This window comes from Hemiscyllium ocellatum, chromosome 9 (assembly GCF_020745735.1).
Source record: "Hemiscyllium ocellatum isolate sHemOce1 chromosome 9, sHemOce1.pat.X.cur, whole genome shotgun sequence".
NCBI classification, from domain to species: Eukaryota; Metazoa; Chordata; class Chondrichthyes; order Orectolobiformes; family Hemiscylliidae; genus Hemiscyllium; species Hemiscyllium ocellatum.
In genome coordinates, this window is record NC_083409.1 from 110783618 (window position 1) to 110803704 (window position 20087).

Genomic DNA, 20087 nt, shown 5'->3' on the forward strand with positions numbered 1-20087 from the left:
ATTTTTTAAGTATCCAATTTATAAGAAGGTGAGAACTAGGAGCAGGAGGAGGCCTTTCATCCTCTTGGGCCTGCTCAGCCATTTGATACGATCATGGCTGATCTCACCTCGGACTCAACTCCATTTTCCTGCCCACGCCGTGTAACCCTTCATTCCGTTACTGATTAAAAATCTGTCTCCTCCTTAATTTTATTCAGTGTCCCAGCATCCACCTCAATCTGGCCGAGTGAGTTCCACAGATTCAGAAATCTTTGTGAGAAATGGTGGCACGGTGGCGCAGTGGTTAGCACTGCTGCCTCGCACCACCAACGACCCGGGTTCAATTCCTGCCTCAGGCAGCTGTCTGTGTGGAGTTTGCACATTCTCCCTGTGTCTGCGTGGGTTTCCTCCCACAGTCCAAAGATGTGCAGGTTAGGTGAATTGCCCGTAGTGTTAGGTGAAGGGGTAAATGTAGGGGAATGGGCCTGGGTGAGTTGCTCTTTGGAGGGTCAGTGTAGACTTGTTGGGCTGAAGGGCCTGTTTCCACACTGTAAGTAATCTAAAAAAATTGAAGTAATTTCCATTCATCCCAGTTTAAAAATCTCCTACCCCTTCTTGTAAAACCATGACCTCTTGTTCTAGATTGCCTTCCAAGAGGAAACACTCACTTTACAGCCATTTTGTCAATTCCCTTTAGCTCCGATCTACCTCTGTTAGATCACCTCTTGCTCTTTTAAAGTCTAGGCAACACAGGCCTAACTTGCTCGATTTCTCTTTCACAGGACATCCCTTTCATCTCGGGATTCAATCGAGTGAACCTTCCAAAGCAATTACCTTCCTCAAAGTTAAAAATGACACAACACCAGGTTATAGTCCAACCGGTTTACTTGGAAGCACTAGCTTTCGGAGCGCTGATCCTTCACAAAGGACCTGATGAAGGAGCAGCACTCCGAAAGATAGTGCTTCTAAATAAAGCTGTTGGACTATAACCTGGTGTTGGGTGATTTTTAACCTTTCCAACCCAGTCCAACACCAGCTCCTTCACATCATCCTTCCTCAAATAAGGGGACCAAAACTCTACACAATACTCTAAATGCAATCTCACTAAAGCCTCGTACATTTGCAGCAACACTTGCCTGTTCTTGTACTCCAACCTTTTAGCAGTGGATGACAAAGTTCTTGATTGAACCTGCATTCTCAGGCAGAGCATTTCACACCCTAACCCATCTCTCCTCATGTCACTATTGCTTACTCTCCCAATCACTTTCGATATTTCCACTCCTCCTGTTCTGAATCATTCCACCAATCTCTCCCAAATCTCCCCTCAACCTTCCCCCCCTCCAATGGGAAAAGCCTCAACCTCTCCAATCATTCCCTTGAATGGGGATGCCTCATTCCTGGGACTGTTCCTGGGAACCTTTCCTACACCCTCTCTAAAACGTTCACATCCTTCCTGAAGCATTGAGTTTGGAACTGAATGCAATGTGTCATTTGAGGCCAAATCCTTGTATGTTCCTGTCCGCAGACGTGTCCAGACCTGCTGAGTTTCTCCAGCATCCTCTGTTTTTATTTCAGATTTCCAGTGTCTGCAGTATTTTGCTTGAAGTTAGGCTCTGAGGGAATTTGTTTTTATATGAGAGGTTGATGTTTGCAAGACACAGGAGAACTCCGGCCATCTTCAGAGTCACTGAATTGTTACAGCTGGGAAAGTGGCCATTCAGCCCATTGTGTCTGCACTGGCTGTATTACTGAGTGCCAATCTCCTGCCTTTTCCCTATATCCCTTCAAACCATTGCTATTCAAATAATCATCCAATGGTTTCATGAATACCTCCATTGAATCTGCCGCCATCCCTTTTCCAGGCAGTGCATTCTGTATGTTTTTCTCAGATCACCCACGCTTCATTTGCACATCACTTTATGATCATTCGTTCTTTTTGTTGTTACCAATGGGAACAGCTTTTCCTTATCTACACTATCCAGCCCACTCATGATTTTGAAAACTTTCATCAAACCTCCCCTTAGCCTTCTTCTTCTCTCCAAGGAGACCAGTCCACACTTCCTCAGAACTGAAGTTTCTCATTCCTGTGCTATTCCGAATGGGGAGCATTTGGGAAATAGTGATCATAATTAGATTACTTTAGATTAGATTACTTACAGTGTGGAAACAGGCCCTTCGGCCCAACAAGTCCACACCGACCCGCCGAAGCGCAACCCACCCATACCCCTACATTTACCCCTTACCTAACACTACGGGCAATTTAGCATGGCCAATTCACCTGACCCACACATCTTTGGACTGTGGGAGGAAACCGGAGCACCCGGAGGAAACCCACGCAGACACGGGGAGAACGTGCAAACTCCACACAGTCAGTCGCCTGAGTCGGGAATTGAACCCAGATCTCTGGCGCTGTGAGGCGGCAATGCTAACCACTGTGCCACCGTGCCGCCCCATAAGTGAAAATCTTCATGGTAATCTCAGCCAGTGCGGGAATTGAAGCCATACTGTTGGTGTCACTCTGCATCACAAGCCAGCTGTCCAGCCAACTGTGCCAACCAATGAGGTTCAATATTAAGATGGAAAGGGTAAAAACAGCCATTGAATGAGATCCCAGACTGGAAGAGGACACATTTTGAGTTGAAAATGTGGGTGTTGAGCAACTGAACAGTATAATGATAGATAAAGAGGAGGTGTTAAAAAGGCTGGCAGCATTCCAGGTAGAGACGTCACTAGGTCCAGATGGGATGCATCCCAGATTACTGACAGAGAGAAGGAAGTAAACTGTGGAGCCGTTGGCAGAAATTTTCCAGGTCTCCCTGAGCACACAGTTAGACCTGGAGTCTGGAGGATTGCAAATGTGACATAGCTGTTTGTGAAAGGGGCAAAGGAAATAACCCAGGAACTTACAGAGCTGTAAGCTTGGGGAAGCTGTTGGAGGCCATATTGCAGGATCAGCTAAACATACACTTAGAGAAAACTAAGATAATACTGGACAGTCAATATGGTTTTGTCAAGTGCAGGACATGTCTGACAAATTTAATTGAGTTCTTTGATGAGCTGACACAGGCAGTGCTTGAGGGTCATGCTGTTTTCAGAAGGCATTTGATACAGTACCACCTGGCAGGTTGGTTAGTAAATTAGAAATGATTAAGATGATGGGTTGTTGGCCACATGCATTAGAAGTTGGCTAAAAGATAGGAAACAGATTTAGGATTTAGGTTTGCTCGCTGAGCTGTAGGTTTGATATCCAGACATTTCATTACCTGGCTAGGTAATGAAACGTCAAGAAAAGAAAGCCCTAGAAAACCTCAAAAAAGACAAAAGCATCGTTATATTACCTGCAGACAAAGGTCAGCTCACGGTCATCCTGAACAGAAGGGACGACATAAAGAAAGTCAATGCACTACTCGCAGACACCAACACCCACCAACAGGTGGGGCTAGACCCCTCCCCACAACTAGGAAACAAAATTATATATCTCCTAAAAAAATTACACAATTCCAGATAATTAAACAAGACGGAATTCCAGAAAATGAAACCCGACGGGACCAGCACCCCACGATTCTATGGACTACCAAAAATCCATAAACCAGGAGCCCCCCTCAGACCCATAGTCTCACCACCTGGTTTTAACCCGACTGCGAATCCTCTTGCAAGGATGCCTGCCTTGAAGAAGATTTCCTCTTCTCTCTCCACCATTCAGGCTCCCTGCCTTTATTCCTGATGAAGGGCTTTTGCCCGAAACGTCGATTTTACTGCTCCGCGGATGCTGCCTGAACTGCTGTGCACTTCCAGCACCACTGATCCAGAATCACTACCCGGAACACCAACTTACAGACTGGCCAAAGAACTACACGCAAGCCTGAAATGCCCAGTAGAAGAGTCACAGCACTCCATCCACTCCACCCAGGAATTCCTAAAAATCATCAAAAACACCAAAATAGAGGAAGACGAAGCAATGATCTCATTCGACGTAACAGCACTGTTCACCTTCATCAGCATCGACCTGGCAAAGGAAACACTTGCCACACTTTTAGAAGAGACCATCACACACACACACCCCAACCACCATCAATCATGTTACCAATGAAAACATTATGAAGCTAGTGGACCTGTGCCTCACCACCCACTTCATTTTCAGCAACATAGTCTACAAACAAACCAACGGCACACCCATGGGATCTCCGCTGTCAGGATTCATAGCAGAAACGGTAATGCAAAGGCTAGAACAAACAGCCCTACCAACCATCAAACCAAAAATCTGGGTCTGCTACGTAGATGACACCTTTGTCATCACAAAACGAAACAAGATAGAAGGGACACTTAACATCATCAACAACACCCTCACAGGCATAAAGTTCACCAAGGAGGAAGAAAATGACAACAAACTCACATTCCTGGACGTCACAGTCAGAAGAAAGGACAACGGAGAACTACAAACCTGCGTGTACAGAAAACCGACAAACACTGACCAAATACTTAACTACACCAGCTACCATCCCAACATACACAAACAAAGCTGTAACAGAACATTATTCCAACTAGCCACCACACACTGCAGCACAGACGAACTTCGGAAAACAGGAGAACCACCTATACAACGTATTCAAGAAGAACGGATACTCAAAAAATACAGTGCGCAGATTCCTCAAGAACAAACCACGACAAGCAGACCAAACACAGCCAGAAACCCTAACCACCTTACCATACATCAAAGAAGTTTCAGAAATGACAGCCAGACTACTAAGACCCCTCGGAATCCTAGTAGCACACAAACCCACCAACACTCTCAAACAAAAACTAACAAACGTAAAAGACCCAGTACAACCCATGGACAAAACCAACGTCATCTACAAAATTTCATGTAAAGACTGCCACAAACACTACGTAGGACAAACAGGAAGAAAGTTAGCCACCAGGATACATGAACACCAGCTAGCCACAAAAAGACATGACCCTCTCTCCCTCGTAGCCCTACACACAGATGAAAAAAAAACCATTTAAACTGGGACAACACATCTATCCTGGGACAGGCTAAGCAAAGACATGCCAGAGAATTCCTAGAGGCCTGGCACTCCAACCACAACGCCATAAACAAACACATAGATCTAGACGCCATCTATCAACCTCTCAGAAAATGAACAGGAAATGACATCACCACAAACCCCAGGAACCCCATCCAGGAGGAAGATGTAAATAGAAAGCAGGAGACAACAGCTTCGTTTCACTTGGAGGTCGCCACTGATGATGTTACCGAACCAGGTAATGGAACGTCTGGGTATCAAATCTACAGCTCAGTGAGCAAACCTACACCCTAAACCTCAACCTGAGCTACAAACCTTCTCAAAACTTGCAAAAGGTATGTATAGGAGAAAGTGAGGACTGCAGATGCTGGAGATCAGAGCTGAAAAATGTGTTGCTGGAAAAGCGCAGCAGGTCAGGCAGCATCCAAGGAGCAGGAGAATCGACGTTTCGGGCATAAGCCCTTCTTCAGGAAAATAAAAAGTATGTATAAATGGTTATCTCTCAGATTGGAGACAAGTTGAAAATGGTGTTCCCCGAAGATCAGTGTTGGGACCCTTGTTTTCTCTGATTTTATATAAACGATTTGGGGAGACAGGTGTTGAGGACAAAATCCCTAAATTTGCAGACGATACTGAGATACGGAGAATAGCGAATTATGAGGATGATGCTGAGCGGTTTTAGAGGGGCATTAACAAGTTGGTCAAATGGGCAGACACCTGGCAGATAAATTTCAATACAGAGAAATGTGTGGCAATGCATTGTGGTTGAAGAAACATGGAGAGACAATGCAGGCTCAATGGGACAACTTTGATGGGAGACCGGGAGAACAGGGACCTCAGGGTTCACCTACATGATTCTCTGAAGGTGGCCAGGCAAGTTGGAACCGTTGTTGAGGAGATTGATAACTATAGGTATAGAGTATAAAAGCAAGGAAGTGATGCTACATCTCACCAAATCATTGCTTCGACCACATTTGGAGTATATTGTTCACTTCTGCGAATCTTATTTAAAGAAGGATGTTAAAGCCCTGAGGAGAGTTCAAAGGAGATTTACCAGGGTTTCGATCCGAAATATTGACTTCCTGCTCCTCGGATGCTTTCAGACCTGCTGTGCTCTTCCAGCTTCGCATCTATTGACTTTTCGAGAATGATACCAAGAATGAGGGACTTTAGATACAGGGAAAGATTTGAGAAATGGGGCTTATTCTGCTTGGAGCAGAGAAGATTAAGAAATGACCTTATTGCAGTGTTCTAAATGATGAACAATCTTGACAGGATAAAGAAGGATATTCTGTTTCCACTAGTTGGTATGTCAGTATGTCAGTATGTCAGTAACTAGGGGTCATAATTTCAAGGTTGTCAACAAGAGAGCTGGGAGTGAGATGAGGAGAAACTCCTTTACTCAGAGCCGTACCTATGATTCATTCTGTCTGATTTTCATTTCTTTCACAACGCCATGGGAATTTAACTCCGAAACTCCAGAAGTCTCTTATTACAATTACAAAGGGAGCTTGGATCAGCTGACTGTTCCAAGTCCCAAACTCAGGCTCAGAGATGTGAGTGCTGCCAATCCGTCATTTCTTACTCCTGACAATGTGAAGAAGTTAAACAATTGTTTGATCGCATTTAACCAGTGCTTTGATTGTAAGTGGTATTATTGTTTTGTAGATATTACAGCCAGTGGTGTGGCTCAGATGGACAGTGGTCCAGTTGCAAAACAAGGCAGGAGTAACAGCACAGGCGATTCCGGGCTATCAGAATCATTGGATGAGAAAGATGTGGAATATTGCGAAAACCAAAGAAAGAGGAGGTAATAACCTTTTGATCATTGCTTTCTGTCCACAGTTGCTTCAGTGCCCTGTGTTTGAAAACCGTGCTTCAAAATCTATTCCAATTCTGTTTTGCAGTCAGCAAGTAAATCAGGGTCTAGCATCAATCAATGATGGACAGAGAACTGATCAGGTATTGGATGCACTTCTGGTCATGTAAGAAATTTCTTTGTCCTTTTCTGATTGTTTGATTCCCTCGCTATCTTACCAAGGTTCTCCACAATCCAGGACAAAGCAGCACATTTAATGGGAACCCCACTCAAAACCTTCAATACCCACTCCCTCCACTGCTGATGAGCAGGAGCAGGAGTGTATACCATCTACAAGATGCACGACAGCGACTTGCCAGGACTCCATAGGCAGCATCTTCAAAACCCACAACCACTGAGTCATGCAGGACAGAAACAGACCTTTCAGTCCAACTCATCTGTGCTGACCATGTTGCCAAACTAAACTAGTCCCACCGGCCTGTGCTTGGCCCATATCCCTCCAAACCTTTTCTATTCATGAATTTATCCAAATGTTATTTAAATGTTGTAACTGTACCCGCATCCACCACTTCCTCTGGCAGTTCATTCCACTCGTGAACCACTCTCTGTGTAATATTTTTGCCCCTCATGTTCTTTTTAAAATCACGTTAAAAATATGCCCCCTAGCTTTGAACTTGTCTACCCTGGCTGGTTACGTTATGTATACCCCTCATGATTTTATAAACCTCTATAAGATCACCCCTCAACCTCCTATGCTACAGTGAAAAAGTCCCAGCCTATCCAGCCTCTCTTCATAACTCAAACCCTCCATTCCCAGCAACGTCCTGGTAAATCCTTTCTGAACCCTCTCCAATTTAATATTCTTCCTATAATAGGGTGACCAGAACGGGACACAGTTTTCCAGGAGTGGCCTCACTAACATCCTGTACACCTCAACATGACGTCCCAACTCCTATACTCAAAGGTCTGAGCAATAAAGGCAAACGTGCTAAACATCTTCTTAACCACCCTGTCTACATGTGACTCAACTTCCAAAATACTGTGTACCTGAATGCCTAGGTCTCTCTGTTCAACAACGCTCTCCAGGGCCCTACCATTAGCTGTACAAATCCTGCCCTTGTACATTTTAACCAAAATGTAATAACTTGCACTTAACCAGATTAAACTCCATCTGCCACTCCTCAGCCCACTGGCCCAATTGATGAAGATCCCTCTATAATCTGAGATAACCTTCACTGTCCCAGTATACCACCAATTTCAGTGTTATCTGCAAGCATACTAACCATGCCTCCTAAACACTTGTTTATATAAATGACAAATAGCAGTGGACCCAGCACTACTTCCATCTGGAAGGACACGTTCCTTTCGAAACTACTCACCATTTCGGCTTGGAAATACATTGCTGTTCCTTCACTACTGCTGGGCAAAAATCCTGGAATTCCTGAACAGTGCTGCATATGTGGGAGGGAGGATGATTAGAGGAAGGCGAATTTTGTTCTGCTGTTCAAGAAAGGGATTGGGAAATCCCTGGGAATTACAGACCAGTCAGTCTTACATCTGTGGTCAGCAAGGTACTGGAAACGATTTTGAGAGATAGGATGTATTACTATTTGGAAAAACATTGTTTGATTAGAGATACTCAGCATGACTTTGTGAGGGGGCAGGTCATGCCTGCCTTATTGAGTTCTTTGAGGATATGATGAGACAAGTTGACGAAGGTTGAACAGTGGATGTGTGTAAATGGATTTCAGTAAGGCATTTGATAAGGTTCTCCATGGTAAACTCATTCAGGAAGTTAGGAGGTATGGGATACAAGGAAATTTGGCTCCCTGGATACAGAATTGTCTGGCTAAAAGAAGACAGGGAGTGATTGCGGATGGAAAGTGTTCCATCTGGAGGTGGGTGACCAGTACTGTTGTGCAGAGGTCTGTTCTTGGGCCTCTGGTCTTTGTAGTTTTTATAAATGACTTGGATGAAGAAGCGGAAGGGTGGGTTAGTAAGTTGCTGATGACACGAAGGTCAGTGGTGTTGTAGATAGTGTTGAGGGCTGTTGCAGGCTACAACAAGACATTGACAGGATGCAGAGCTGGGCTGAGAAGTGGCAGATGGAGTTCAACCTGGATAAACACAAAGTGATTCATTTCGGAAGGTCGAATTTGAATGCTGAAAACAGGGTTAAAGACAGGATTCTTGGCAGTGTGGAGGAACAGTGGGATATTGGGGTCCACGTCAATAGATCCTTCAAAATTGCGACCCAAACTGACAGGGTTGTTAAGAAGGCGTATGGTGTTTTGCCTTTCATTAACAGGGGCAGTGAGTTTAAGAGCCGTGAGGTTTTGCTTCAGCTCTATAACACCCTGGTTAAACCACTCTTGGAATATTGTGTCCAGTTCTGGTTGCTTCATTATAGGAAGGATGTAGATGCTTTTGAGAGGGCGCAGGGGAGATTTACCAGGATGCTGCCTGGACTGGAGGGCGTGTCTTAGGAAGAAAGGCTGAGTAAAGCTAGGAATTTTCACACTGGAGAGAAGAAGGAAGAGAGGTGATTTGACAGAGGTGTACAAGGTAATGAGAGGCACAGATAGAGCAGATAGCCAGAGACTTTTCCCCAGGGCAGAAATGGCTGTCACGAGGGGTCATAATTTTAAGGCGATTGGAGGAAGGATAGGGGGATGGCAGAGGTAGGTTGTTTACACAGAGTGGTGAATGGGTGGAATGCACTGCCAGCAGTGGTGGTAGAGTCAGAGACATTAGGGACATTGAAGTGACTGCTGGACAAGCCCATGGACGGCAGTAAATTGAGAGGTGTGTAGGTTAGATTGATCTTAGATTAAGATAAATGCTCAGCACAACATCGTGGGCCAAAGGGCCTGTACAGTGCTGTACTGTTCTATGTTCCATGTGTTGATACAAACTGTACTGCAGCGATTCAAGAAGTTGACTCACCAGTACCTTCACAAGGTCAGTTAGCTCTGGACCAGAGGGATCTCAGGGTTCTTGTCATCAGATCTCTGAAGGTGGCACGGCAGGATAATACTCTAGTTAAGAAGCATATTTGCCTTTATCAGTCAGAGCATAGATAATAAGACAAGGGAGGCGATGTTGGAGCTGTGTGGAACTTTGGTTAGGCCACAGCTGGAGTACTGTGTGCAGTGCTGGTGACTGCACGATAGGAAGGGTGTGATTGTACTGGAGGGGGTGCCGAGGAGATTCACCGGGATGCTGCCCAGGATGGAGCAGTTCAGTGATAAAGGGAGGCTGGTGAAGCTCAGGTTTTCTATGGAGCAGCGAAAGTTGAGGGGGTTCTAGTAGAGATGTATAAGATTATGAGGGCCATGGACAGGGCGAATCCAAAACAGCAGTTCCCCTTGTTTGAAGAGTCAAGAACAAGGGGACAGAATTTTAAGGTTGGAGACAGAAGGCTGAGAGGGGACTTGAAATTGTTTTTGAGGGTGGTGGGGCTCTAGAATGCACTGGTTGAGGTGGAAACCTCCCAATCTTTAAGAAGTGTTTGGATGAGCACTTGCAATGTTGTTTCGTTGGAGGCTATGGACCTAGTGCGGGGAAGTCGGGCGAGTGTAGATTTTGAGTTCTCGTTGCTGCAGACAAAGTGGGCCAGAGAGCTTCTCTACACTATATGACTCAATTCTATGACTATAAATGTTGTTTTTATCAGTGACACTTACACCCATGAAAGAATATTAAAAAAAGATGGCTTTTGCCCTCACCTCTGCCTGTTTTATTGTGTTTCTTTTTGCCATGTAGATGCAGAATGATGGTAATTTGACAGCTATGAAGAACTATTCCCTGCCTCCTCCTCCACCTCCACCTCCACTAGATCTCAACCTCAGAGCCCAATTTCAGTCAGTCCCAACAGAGAGTAAGTACCTGCTGTCATTTCCCATTTATTACTATTTCCAGGCAAGACTGAGGGTATTAGATCTGTTTTTAAGGGAAGGGTCTACCAAGGGATAGGGACAAAGCTGGGGAAAGAAGCTGAGGCACCATTAGCCATGACAAAGCAGCACAAAGGGCCTGAATGGTCTCCTCTTGCTCCAATGTAGCAGCATATGAGGACCAAGTGGAGAACTGTAACCGTTCAGAAAAGTTGTGCCTCATTTCTCTCAATTGTAAAAAATAACCAAGAGCTGGTTGGTAGGACCCATTGCGGGTGTAGCTAGCTTCCCCCATCCCCACCCCCTCCCACAGTGAGGTGGCCAATCTTTAATAAGTGTTTTTGTTTCTGGGAGAAGCGAGGATGAAGGTGGAGATAAAATGGTGACCCTTAGTTGTACATTTTGTGATCGAAGTCAAATTGGTGGATGTTAGTCTTTTACAAAGCGACAAAAGAGATGGGCCAATTGGACATTTCCTTTACAGTATGACACTTGAGTTCATAGGAAATAGGGGAAAGAGATGGCCATTCAGCCCATTGAATCAGTTTCACCACTCAATAAGAGCATGGCTTATTTGATAGCAGCCTTAGAGTCATAAAGATGTACAGCACGGAAACAGACCTTTCAGTCCAACATGTCCATGCCGACCAGATTTCCTGATCTAATGTAGTCCCATTTGCCAGCACTTGACCTATATCCCTCGAAACCCTTCCTATTCATATACCCATCCAGATCCCTGTTAAATGCTGTAATTGTACCAGCCCCCACCACGTCCTCCGGCATAAGCCTTGACTCCTTTCTTAGGCTTGAAAGTGAAATGAGCGCTGCACTTTGTGACGTATGTGGAATCATTTCAGCTACATTAGATGCAATTGCAGTGTTTCCGTGCTGTACATCCCTATGACTCAAAGTATTTCCCATTCTTTTAGTTTAGAGGAATTTGCATTAGATTAGATTAGATTACTTACAGTGTGGAAACAGGCCCTTCGGCCCAACAAGTCCACACTGACCCACCAAAGCGCAACCCACCCATACCCCTACATTTACCACACTATGGGCAATTTAGCATGGCCAATTCACCTGACCCGCACATCTTTGTGACTGTGGGAGGAAACCGGAGGAAACCCACGCAGACACGGGGAGAACGTGCAAACTCCACACAGTCAGTCGCCTGAGTCGGGAATTGAACCCAGGTCTCTGGCGCTGTGAGGCAGCAGTGCTAGCCACCGTGCCACCGTGCTGCCTGCATTATTCTGAGTATGATGTGGCATTTTTTGTTTTAAAGAGGAGCAGCTGATTGCCCAAATAAATGCAACAAAACAGGAGAGAAAATGCCTTGAGAGGACAAGGGAAGAACTTGTAAAGAAAGCAAAAGGATTATTAGCACAGAATCAATTACGGAGGAACCAAGGTAAGGGCTAATCAGTGCTCTCAATTCTCAAAGGCTATTCAAAACAATGTACTCATCCTCCAGGAAGTTTACAGCCATTGCAGTACTTTTGAAGTGGCAGTCCTTGTTAGAAATGCAGCATCAATTCGCTCACAGGAAGCTACTTCCCCCCATTCCCCCCCTGCCTCCCACAAACACACACTCGCGCACACACCCATACACACACACACACACACACACACACACAAAACCCCCACATGCACACACCAACACGCACCCCTCAGGCCCCCAAACCCCCTAAACACACATGCGTGCACACACACAGCCACACACACACACACAGCCACACACACACAGCCACACACACACAGCCCCACACACACACACACACACACAAAACCCCCACATGCACACACCAACACGCACCCCTCAGGCCCCCAAACACACATGCGTGCACACACACACAGTAACTGGACAATGGTTGGGAAGTGTTTTTTTGATGGTTATTGGGGTTGACACTGGGCAGAACCCCCATGGTCCTCTGCAAAAGTGATCACATGGGATTCCAGCTCCCTGCCAGAGAAGGCCCATGGGACCAGGGCTTCAATCTTCATCTAAAAGGCAGACCAACCGAGAGTGCAGTTCTCTGTCGGAACTGCATTGGAAGGGTCTGAGTCCTTGGTGTGAGGGGAAGAGCTAGTCACCCATGTTCTCTTACTCAATGACATAGATGCTCAGTCCATTAAGATGTCATTATTATTCTGTAATTAACATTATGAAACTCTAAAGTTTGATTGATTGATTAATTTATTGTTGTCACATGTACCAAGAAACATGAAGTGTTGTTTTGTGTGCTATTCAGGTAGATAAGGTAAAAACAACAACTGCAGATGGAAACCAAATTCTAGATTAGAGTGGTGCTGGAAAAGCACAGCAGGTCAGGCAGCATCCGAGGAGCAGGAAAATCGACGTTTCGGGCAAAAGCCCTTCATCAGGAGTGAAGCTCATTCCTGATGAAGGGCTTTTGCCTGAAACATCGATTTCCCTGCTCCTCGGATGCTGCCTGACCTGCTGTGCTTTTCCAGCACCACTCTATTCAGGTAGATTGTACCATACAACGTGCATCAGGATAACAGAACAGAGTACAGAATATAGTGTTACAGCCACAGAGAAGGTGCAGAGAGAGACATCCGAATTAACATTTGAGAGGTCTATACAGAAGTCTAGTAGCAGTGGGGAAAATAATCTGTTCTTGAATCTGTTCATATGTGTATTCAAACCTTTACATCTTGTGTCTGATCGAAGAGAGTGGAAAAAGAGTATAACTGGTGTGGGAGAGTAGGGCTTCTTGATTATTCTAACAACTTTGCCGAGCTCATGTTTAAGTTGCTTGAATGGACTAAAGCAATATTTGAACCTTCAATTATTAGAAGGAATCAACTTCTCAATAAATCAGAAACTCCTGAAGTTCTTCGTAACTCAGTCACACTTTATCCAATTGCCACTTTTATAAGGAGTAGACCATTGAGCCCATCATGATCTTATTGAACAGTAGAGTAGGCTTGATGGGCCAGATGGCCTACTCCTCCTCCTATTCCTTATTTTCTAATGTCTGTAAGGCTGCATCCCATCTTGAGTCACAGTCTAAGTGACGGTAGAGAGAAGGAAAGGAAATGATGCAGGGTCCTGTATTCCAGATTCCAGGACTCCATGGAATGTCCTGCCTCAAACATCTGAGGTCAAGAATCAGGGCTATTTGATTGCATGACCAAAGATGGCAGAAACACGTGACCCCGCATGGCCTCTCATCTTTGAAATGAGGGTTCCAGTTCCACAGCGGGTAACTGAGCAGACAATCTGTGACAAATGATCCAATTGATGTACATCAGTCAAAAACAGATGATCCGGTCGTTGTCACATTTCTGTTTCGGGGACCTTGCTGTGTGTAAATTGACTGCTGCGTTTCCTAATGACAGTGACAGCTACTCTTCAGTGAGGCTTTGTTGTCCTGTGTTGTTGATGGGCCCTTGTTCTTCTGTCTGACAGCCCGCAATAGCTGGAAGAAGAAATACTTTGAATCGAAGAAGCTGACCGCTCCTCTGGAGGAAACATCGTGCAGGTTGCGGAAGGAGCTGGAGGAGTATTACCTGAAGCTGCTGCACCACCTGGAGGCCCGGGACTTGAGAAAAAGGCCCAGAAAGCCAACCGGCGCTGGCAATCCCAAAGTAAATGCTGCTCATTTTGACAATCCATCCCCTGTGATAATATTGAGTCATAGAGATGTATAACATGGAAACAGATCCTTCAGTCTAACTTATCCATGGTGACCAGATAGCCTAAATTAATCAAGTCCCATTTGGCCCATATCCCTCTAAACCCTTCCTATTCATATACACATCCAGATGCCTTTTAAATGTTGGAATTGCACCAGCCTCCACCACTTCCTCTGGCAGCTTGTCTCGCACATGCACTACACTTTGCGTCAAAAAGTTGCCCATTAGATCCCTTTTAAATCTTTCCCCTCTCATATACTGAACTGAGAATCACAGAAATATTACAGAGCAGATTGAGGCCATCTCTGCTTCAACTCTACCATTCATTTGTGAGACTGCACCTGGGAATACTGTGTGCAAGTTTGATCCCTTTAGTTGAGGTGGGGTATGGTTACATTGGAGGCAGTTCAGAGGAGGTTCACTGGATCGATTCTGGAGGTCTCTTAGGAAGGGAGATGGAGCAGTTTAGGCCAATACTGTCTGGAGATTAGAAGAATGAGAGGAGATCTAGTTGAAGATGCTCGAGGAGATTGACAAAGTAGACGTAGAAAGGATGGTTCCTCAAGTGGGACAATCAACAAGAGACCATAGTTTTAGGATAACACGGAGCAGGTTCAAAACAGAGATGAGGAGAAATGGCTTCTCCCAAAGGGTCAGGTTAGTGTGGAATTCACTCCCTTAGAGTGCGATGGATGACAATGAGTAAATTTAAGGAGGAGATAGATTTTTAATGAGTAATGGGTTACAGAGTTTTGGAGAGTAGACAAGAAAGTAGAGTTGAGGCCGAGATGAGATCAGCCGTGATCGTACTAAATGGCAGAGCAGATTAGAGGGGCAGAATGGCCTACTCCTGCTCCTAGCTCTTCTGTTCTTATGAATGTCATGATTCCATGTTTTTACTTATTTTAACATGTGTTGGCATTATACAGTACTTGCCCACACATACAATGGAGATAACTGTAAGTACAGAGGAAGGGATAACTGGGTAATAAGAGAAAAATGCTGCATTCATCTCTCTAAACATTCAGAAAATAAATTAGAATGGGTTTGGAAAACCAGAAGTTAGACCATAAAACCATAAGACATAGGAGCAGAAATTAGGCCATTCAGCCCAGCAAGTCTGCTTCAGTAATCAAAAATGGCTGATAGGTTTCTCAACTCCATTCTCCCACTTTCTCCATTTGATCCCCTTGACAATCAAGAACCTATCTTCCTCAGTCTTAAATGTACTCAATGACCTGGCTCCCACAGCCGTCTGTGGCAATGAATTCCATAGATTCACCACTCTCTGGCTGAAGAAGTTTCTCCTTATCTCTGTTCTAAAAAGTCTTCCCTTCAGTAAGGTGTTCGGCAAGGTTCCCCATGGGAGACTGATTAGCAACGTTAGATCTCATGGAATACAGGGAGAACTAGCCATTTGGACACAGAACTAGCTCAAAGGTAGAAGACAGAAGGTGGTGGTGGAGGGTTGTTTTTCAGACTAGAGGTCTGTGACCAGTGGAGTGCCACAAGGATCGGTGCTGGGTCCACTACTTTTCGTCATTTACATAAATGATTTGGATGTGAGCACAAGAGGTACAGTTAGTAAGTTTGCAGATGACACCAAAATTGGAAGTGTATTGAACAGCGAAGAGGGTTACCTCAGATTACAACAGGATCTTGACCAGATGGGCCAATGGGCTGAGATGGAGTTTAATTCAGATAAATGAGAGGTGCTGCATTTTGGAAAGCAAATCTTAGCAGGACTTATACACTTAATGGTAAGGTCCTAGGGGGTGTTGCTGAACAAAGAGACCTTGGAGTGCAGGTTCATTGCTCCTTGAAAGTGGAGTGGCAGGTAGATAGGATAATGAAGAAGGCGTATGGTATGCTTTCTTTTATTGGTCAGATTACTGAGTACAGGAGTTGGGAGGTCATGTTGTGGCTGTACAGAGCATTGGTTAGGCCACTGTTGGAATATTGCGTGCAATTCTGGTCTCCTTCCTATCGGAAAGATGTTATGAAACTTGAAAGGGTTCAGAAAAGATTTACAAGGATGTTGCCAGGGTTGAAGGATTTGAGCTATGGGGAGAGGCTGAACAGGCTGGGGCTGTTTTCCCTGGAGCGTTGGAAGCTAAGGGGTGATCTTATAGAGTTTTACAAAATTATGAGGGACATGGATAGGGTCAATAGGCAAAGTCTTTTTCCCTTGGGGTCAGGGAATCCAGAACTAGAGGGCATAGGTTTAGGGTGAGAGAGGAAAGATATAAAAGAGACCTAAGGGGCAACTTTTTCATGCAGAGGGTGGTACATGTATGGAATGAGCTGCCAGAGGAAATGGTGGAGGCTGGTACAATTGCAATGGTTAAGAGGCATTTGATGGGTGTATGATTAGGAAGGGTTTGGAGGGATATGGGCTGGGTGCTGGCAGGTGGGACGAGATTAGGTTGGGATATCTGGTCAGCATGGATGGGTTGGACCGAAGGGTCTGTTTCTGTGCTGTACATCTCTATGACTATGACTCTACTCTCAGGTTTGCCCTTGGGTCCTAGTCTCCCCCAAGAATGGAAACATTTTCCCAAAATCTACTCAGTCCAGGCCATTCAGTATCTTGTAAGTTTCAATTAGATCCTCCTCATCTTTCTAAACACCAGCATGTTTAGACCCAATGTCCTCAAATGTACCTCATATGTTAAGCTTTCCAGTCCTAGGACCATTCTCGTGAACCTCCTCTGAACATGCTGCAGGGCCAGTACATCCTTCCCAAGTTGGCTGGCTGAGCTGGAAGGTTCATTTTCAGATATTTTGTCACCTACGAAGCACTGCTGATAATTCCTGTTTTCTATTTATATGTTTGGGTTTAGAGTCATAGAGATGAACAGCATGGAAACAGACCCTTCAGTCCAACCTATCCATGCCTGCTAGATATCCCAACCCAATCTAGTCCCACCTGCCAGCACCCGGCCCATATCCCTCCAAACCCTTCCGATTCATATACCCATCCAAATGTCTCTTAAATGTAATTGCACCAGCCTCCACCACATCCTCTGGCAGCTCATTCCATACACGTACCACCCTTTGTGTGAAAAAGTTGCCCCTTAGGTCTCTTTTAGATCTTTCCCCTCACACCGTAAACCTATGCCCTCTAGTTCTGGACTCCCCGACCCCAGGGAAAAGACTTTGCCTATTTATCCTATCCATACCCCTCTATAAGGTCACCCCTCAGCCTTCGACGCTGCAGGGAAAACAGCCCCAGCCTGTTCAGCCTCTCCCTGTAGCTCAGATCCTCCAACCCTGGCAATGTCCTTGTAAATCTTTTTTGAACCCTTTCAAGTTTCACAACATTTTTCTGATAGGAAGGAGACCAGAATTGCATGCAATTTCTTTAGGTTGGCGATGTCATTTCCTGTGGTGATGTCATTTCCTGTGGTGAAGTCACTTCCTGTTATTTTTCTCAGGGGGTAGTAAATGGGGTCTAACTCAATGTGTTTTTTGTTAGAGTTTCGGTTGGAATGCCATGCTTCTAGGAATTCTTGAGCATGTCTTTGTTTGGCACGTCCTAGCATGGATATGTTGTCCCAGTCGAAGTGGTGTCCTTCCTTATCCGTATATTACATCACCACAGGAAATGACATCACCAATCCAAAGAAACCCAAACATATAAATAGAAAGCAGGACTTATCAGCAGTGCTGCACCTGAGGCACACTGAAGATGTTACCCAGTAGGGTGATGACAGGTCTGGAAATGAACCTTCCAGCTCAGCGAGCAAACCTACATCCAGAACCTCAACCTGAGCTACAAATCGTCTCAAAATTCACACATCCTTCCTAAGGTGTGGAGCCCAGAACTGTGCACAATACTCCAAATGTGGTCTGACCAGAGCTTTAGAGAGCCTCGGGAGGAATTGTTTTAGGAATTTTGTGATTTTTTTTTCCTGTAATGTATGGTTGGGCTTTTGTCTCCCATTCAAGTGTAAGACCATCAATGGATTAGGGGCAGGGGTTCAGAATCAAGCCTCCCCAATGTTGTTTCTGGGATAAAATTACTGCCAAGTTTGACTACCTAATCAAAGCTTCTGGAATCTTTGCAAAATTGTTTCTTCTGCTTTGCAAGATTTTATAATGCTTGATGTGATGAGCATCTCTGTCAACACAAACACAAATGATATTCTTTTACAGAATGAGTTAATTATTCAGATTACAACACTCAAGCATGAGATTGATCAGCTTTACAGAAGTGTGGAAAATGCCAAAATGAAGCTAATTACTGAGATAAAGGTACAATATTCCCATCATCTACATACAGTACATGGGTAGATTTTAGTACCAAGATCTGTATGACCATCTAATAGAACAATGTTACCATGTCCTTCTGCTGGTTTGGCATCTCTGCTATTAGTCTATATCTTGATATAATTTATATATAATTATAACCCTAACCTTATCCAGCAGGAAGGATTTTCTTATGAGGAGAGATTGTGTGATGATGCTGCTCCTTTAACAAGGTCATGTTGTCCTTGGTTTTGTTCAAGAGGGGTTGTAAAAGACAGAGGTTTCGTTATGTCTGGGTTTAATAACTTTGTTAGTGGCTAACAGCTACTGCCGAAGGTAACAATCAGGGAAAAGGCTTTTCGGTTTTTTTCAAGGCACTTTAACAGTGAAAGGGGAATGGCCAGTTTCCCAGTTCAGGGCTTTTTTCTTCATTTGTTTATGTTTTAGCAAGCAGTCTATTCAAAGCTGCTGGGGAAGAAAAGATTCCCTGATTCAACGGATGTTTCTGGCTGACTCTCTCTCTCTCTCTCTCTCTCTCTCTCTCACACACACACACACACACACTCTTGAGCATCTCTCCTGTAAGAACCAAAGTTTGAATTTTCTTATTTTGCCAAGGGGGTGTGTTTAAGGGGAAGTTGCATGAATTTGGAGCAGCTCCTTTGTTAAGTTGCGTGGGTATCCTGTTGTAAGTAAAAAATGAGGTCTGCAGATGCTGGAGATCACAGCTGCAAATGTGTTGCTGGTCAAAGCACAGCAGGTTAGGCAGCATCTCAGGAATAGAGAATTCGACGTTTCGAGCATAAGCCCTTCATCCTGATGAAGGGCTTATGCTCGAAACGTCGAATTCTCTATTCCTGAGATGCTGCCTAACCTGCTGTGCTTTGACCAGCAACACATTTGCAGCTGGGTATCCTGTTGGTTGGGTTTTCAAATAGGTGTTATTCAAAATTCTGTTTTCTTTTGTTTGTGTTTCATTCAGTGGTGTGCAAATAAATTCTGGTTTGCTTGAAACTGAGTGCTTTGATCAGCTGCATCACTCCTGGAATGTCCACCTTACATCTGTCCAAAACAACTAAAAATGTTTGGGTCTGGGCTACATTCTAAACATGTTTTGAGGGCGTCTGGCCTGGTCCATACTAGTTGAGTAGGTTGGTCCTATACTCATTAGAGTTCAGATGAATGAGAGACGGCATTACTGGATTACTGCCAGGGTGAATGCTGAAAGTTTGGCTCCCTTTTCGGTGAGTCTATGACGAGAGGGTATCATCTCAGAATCAGAGGTTGATGACAGAGGATAGCATATTTGTGGATTTCTTTACCGCAGAGGTCTGTCTAGGCTGGGTCATTAAGTATATTCATGGTTGAGTTTTAATCGCTGAGGGAATCAAGGGTTCTGGGGGTGGGGCAGGGATGTGGACCAGAAAATGATCAGATGAGCCCCAGTCTCACTGA

General features: G+C 44.7%; 1 protein-coding gene across 2 annotated transcripts in view; it reads left to right on the forward strand.

Annotated features, from left to right (window-relative positions):
* The window catches only part of spata1 (spermatogenesis associated 1), a 67745-nt gene that overhangs the window by 44429 nt on the left and 3229 nt on the right, over nt 1–20087 (forward strand). The window contains exons 6-11 of one of the 2 annotated variants that reach the window (XM_060830008.1): nt 6672–6813; nt 6911–6965; nt 10588–10702; nt 12004–12129; nt 14155–14333; nt 18540–18638. In XM_060830008.1, coding sequence (XP_060685991.1) covers nt 6672–6813; nt 6911–6965; nt 10588–10702; nt 12004–12129; nt 14155–14333; nt 18540–18638 — 716 coding nt within the window. The remainder of the gene's footprint in view (nt 1–6671; nt 6814–6910; nt 6966–10587; nt 10703–12003; nt 12130–14154; nt 14334–18539; nt 18639–20087) is intronic. The other variant, XM_060830009.1, reaches the window with a different exon arrangement.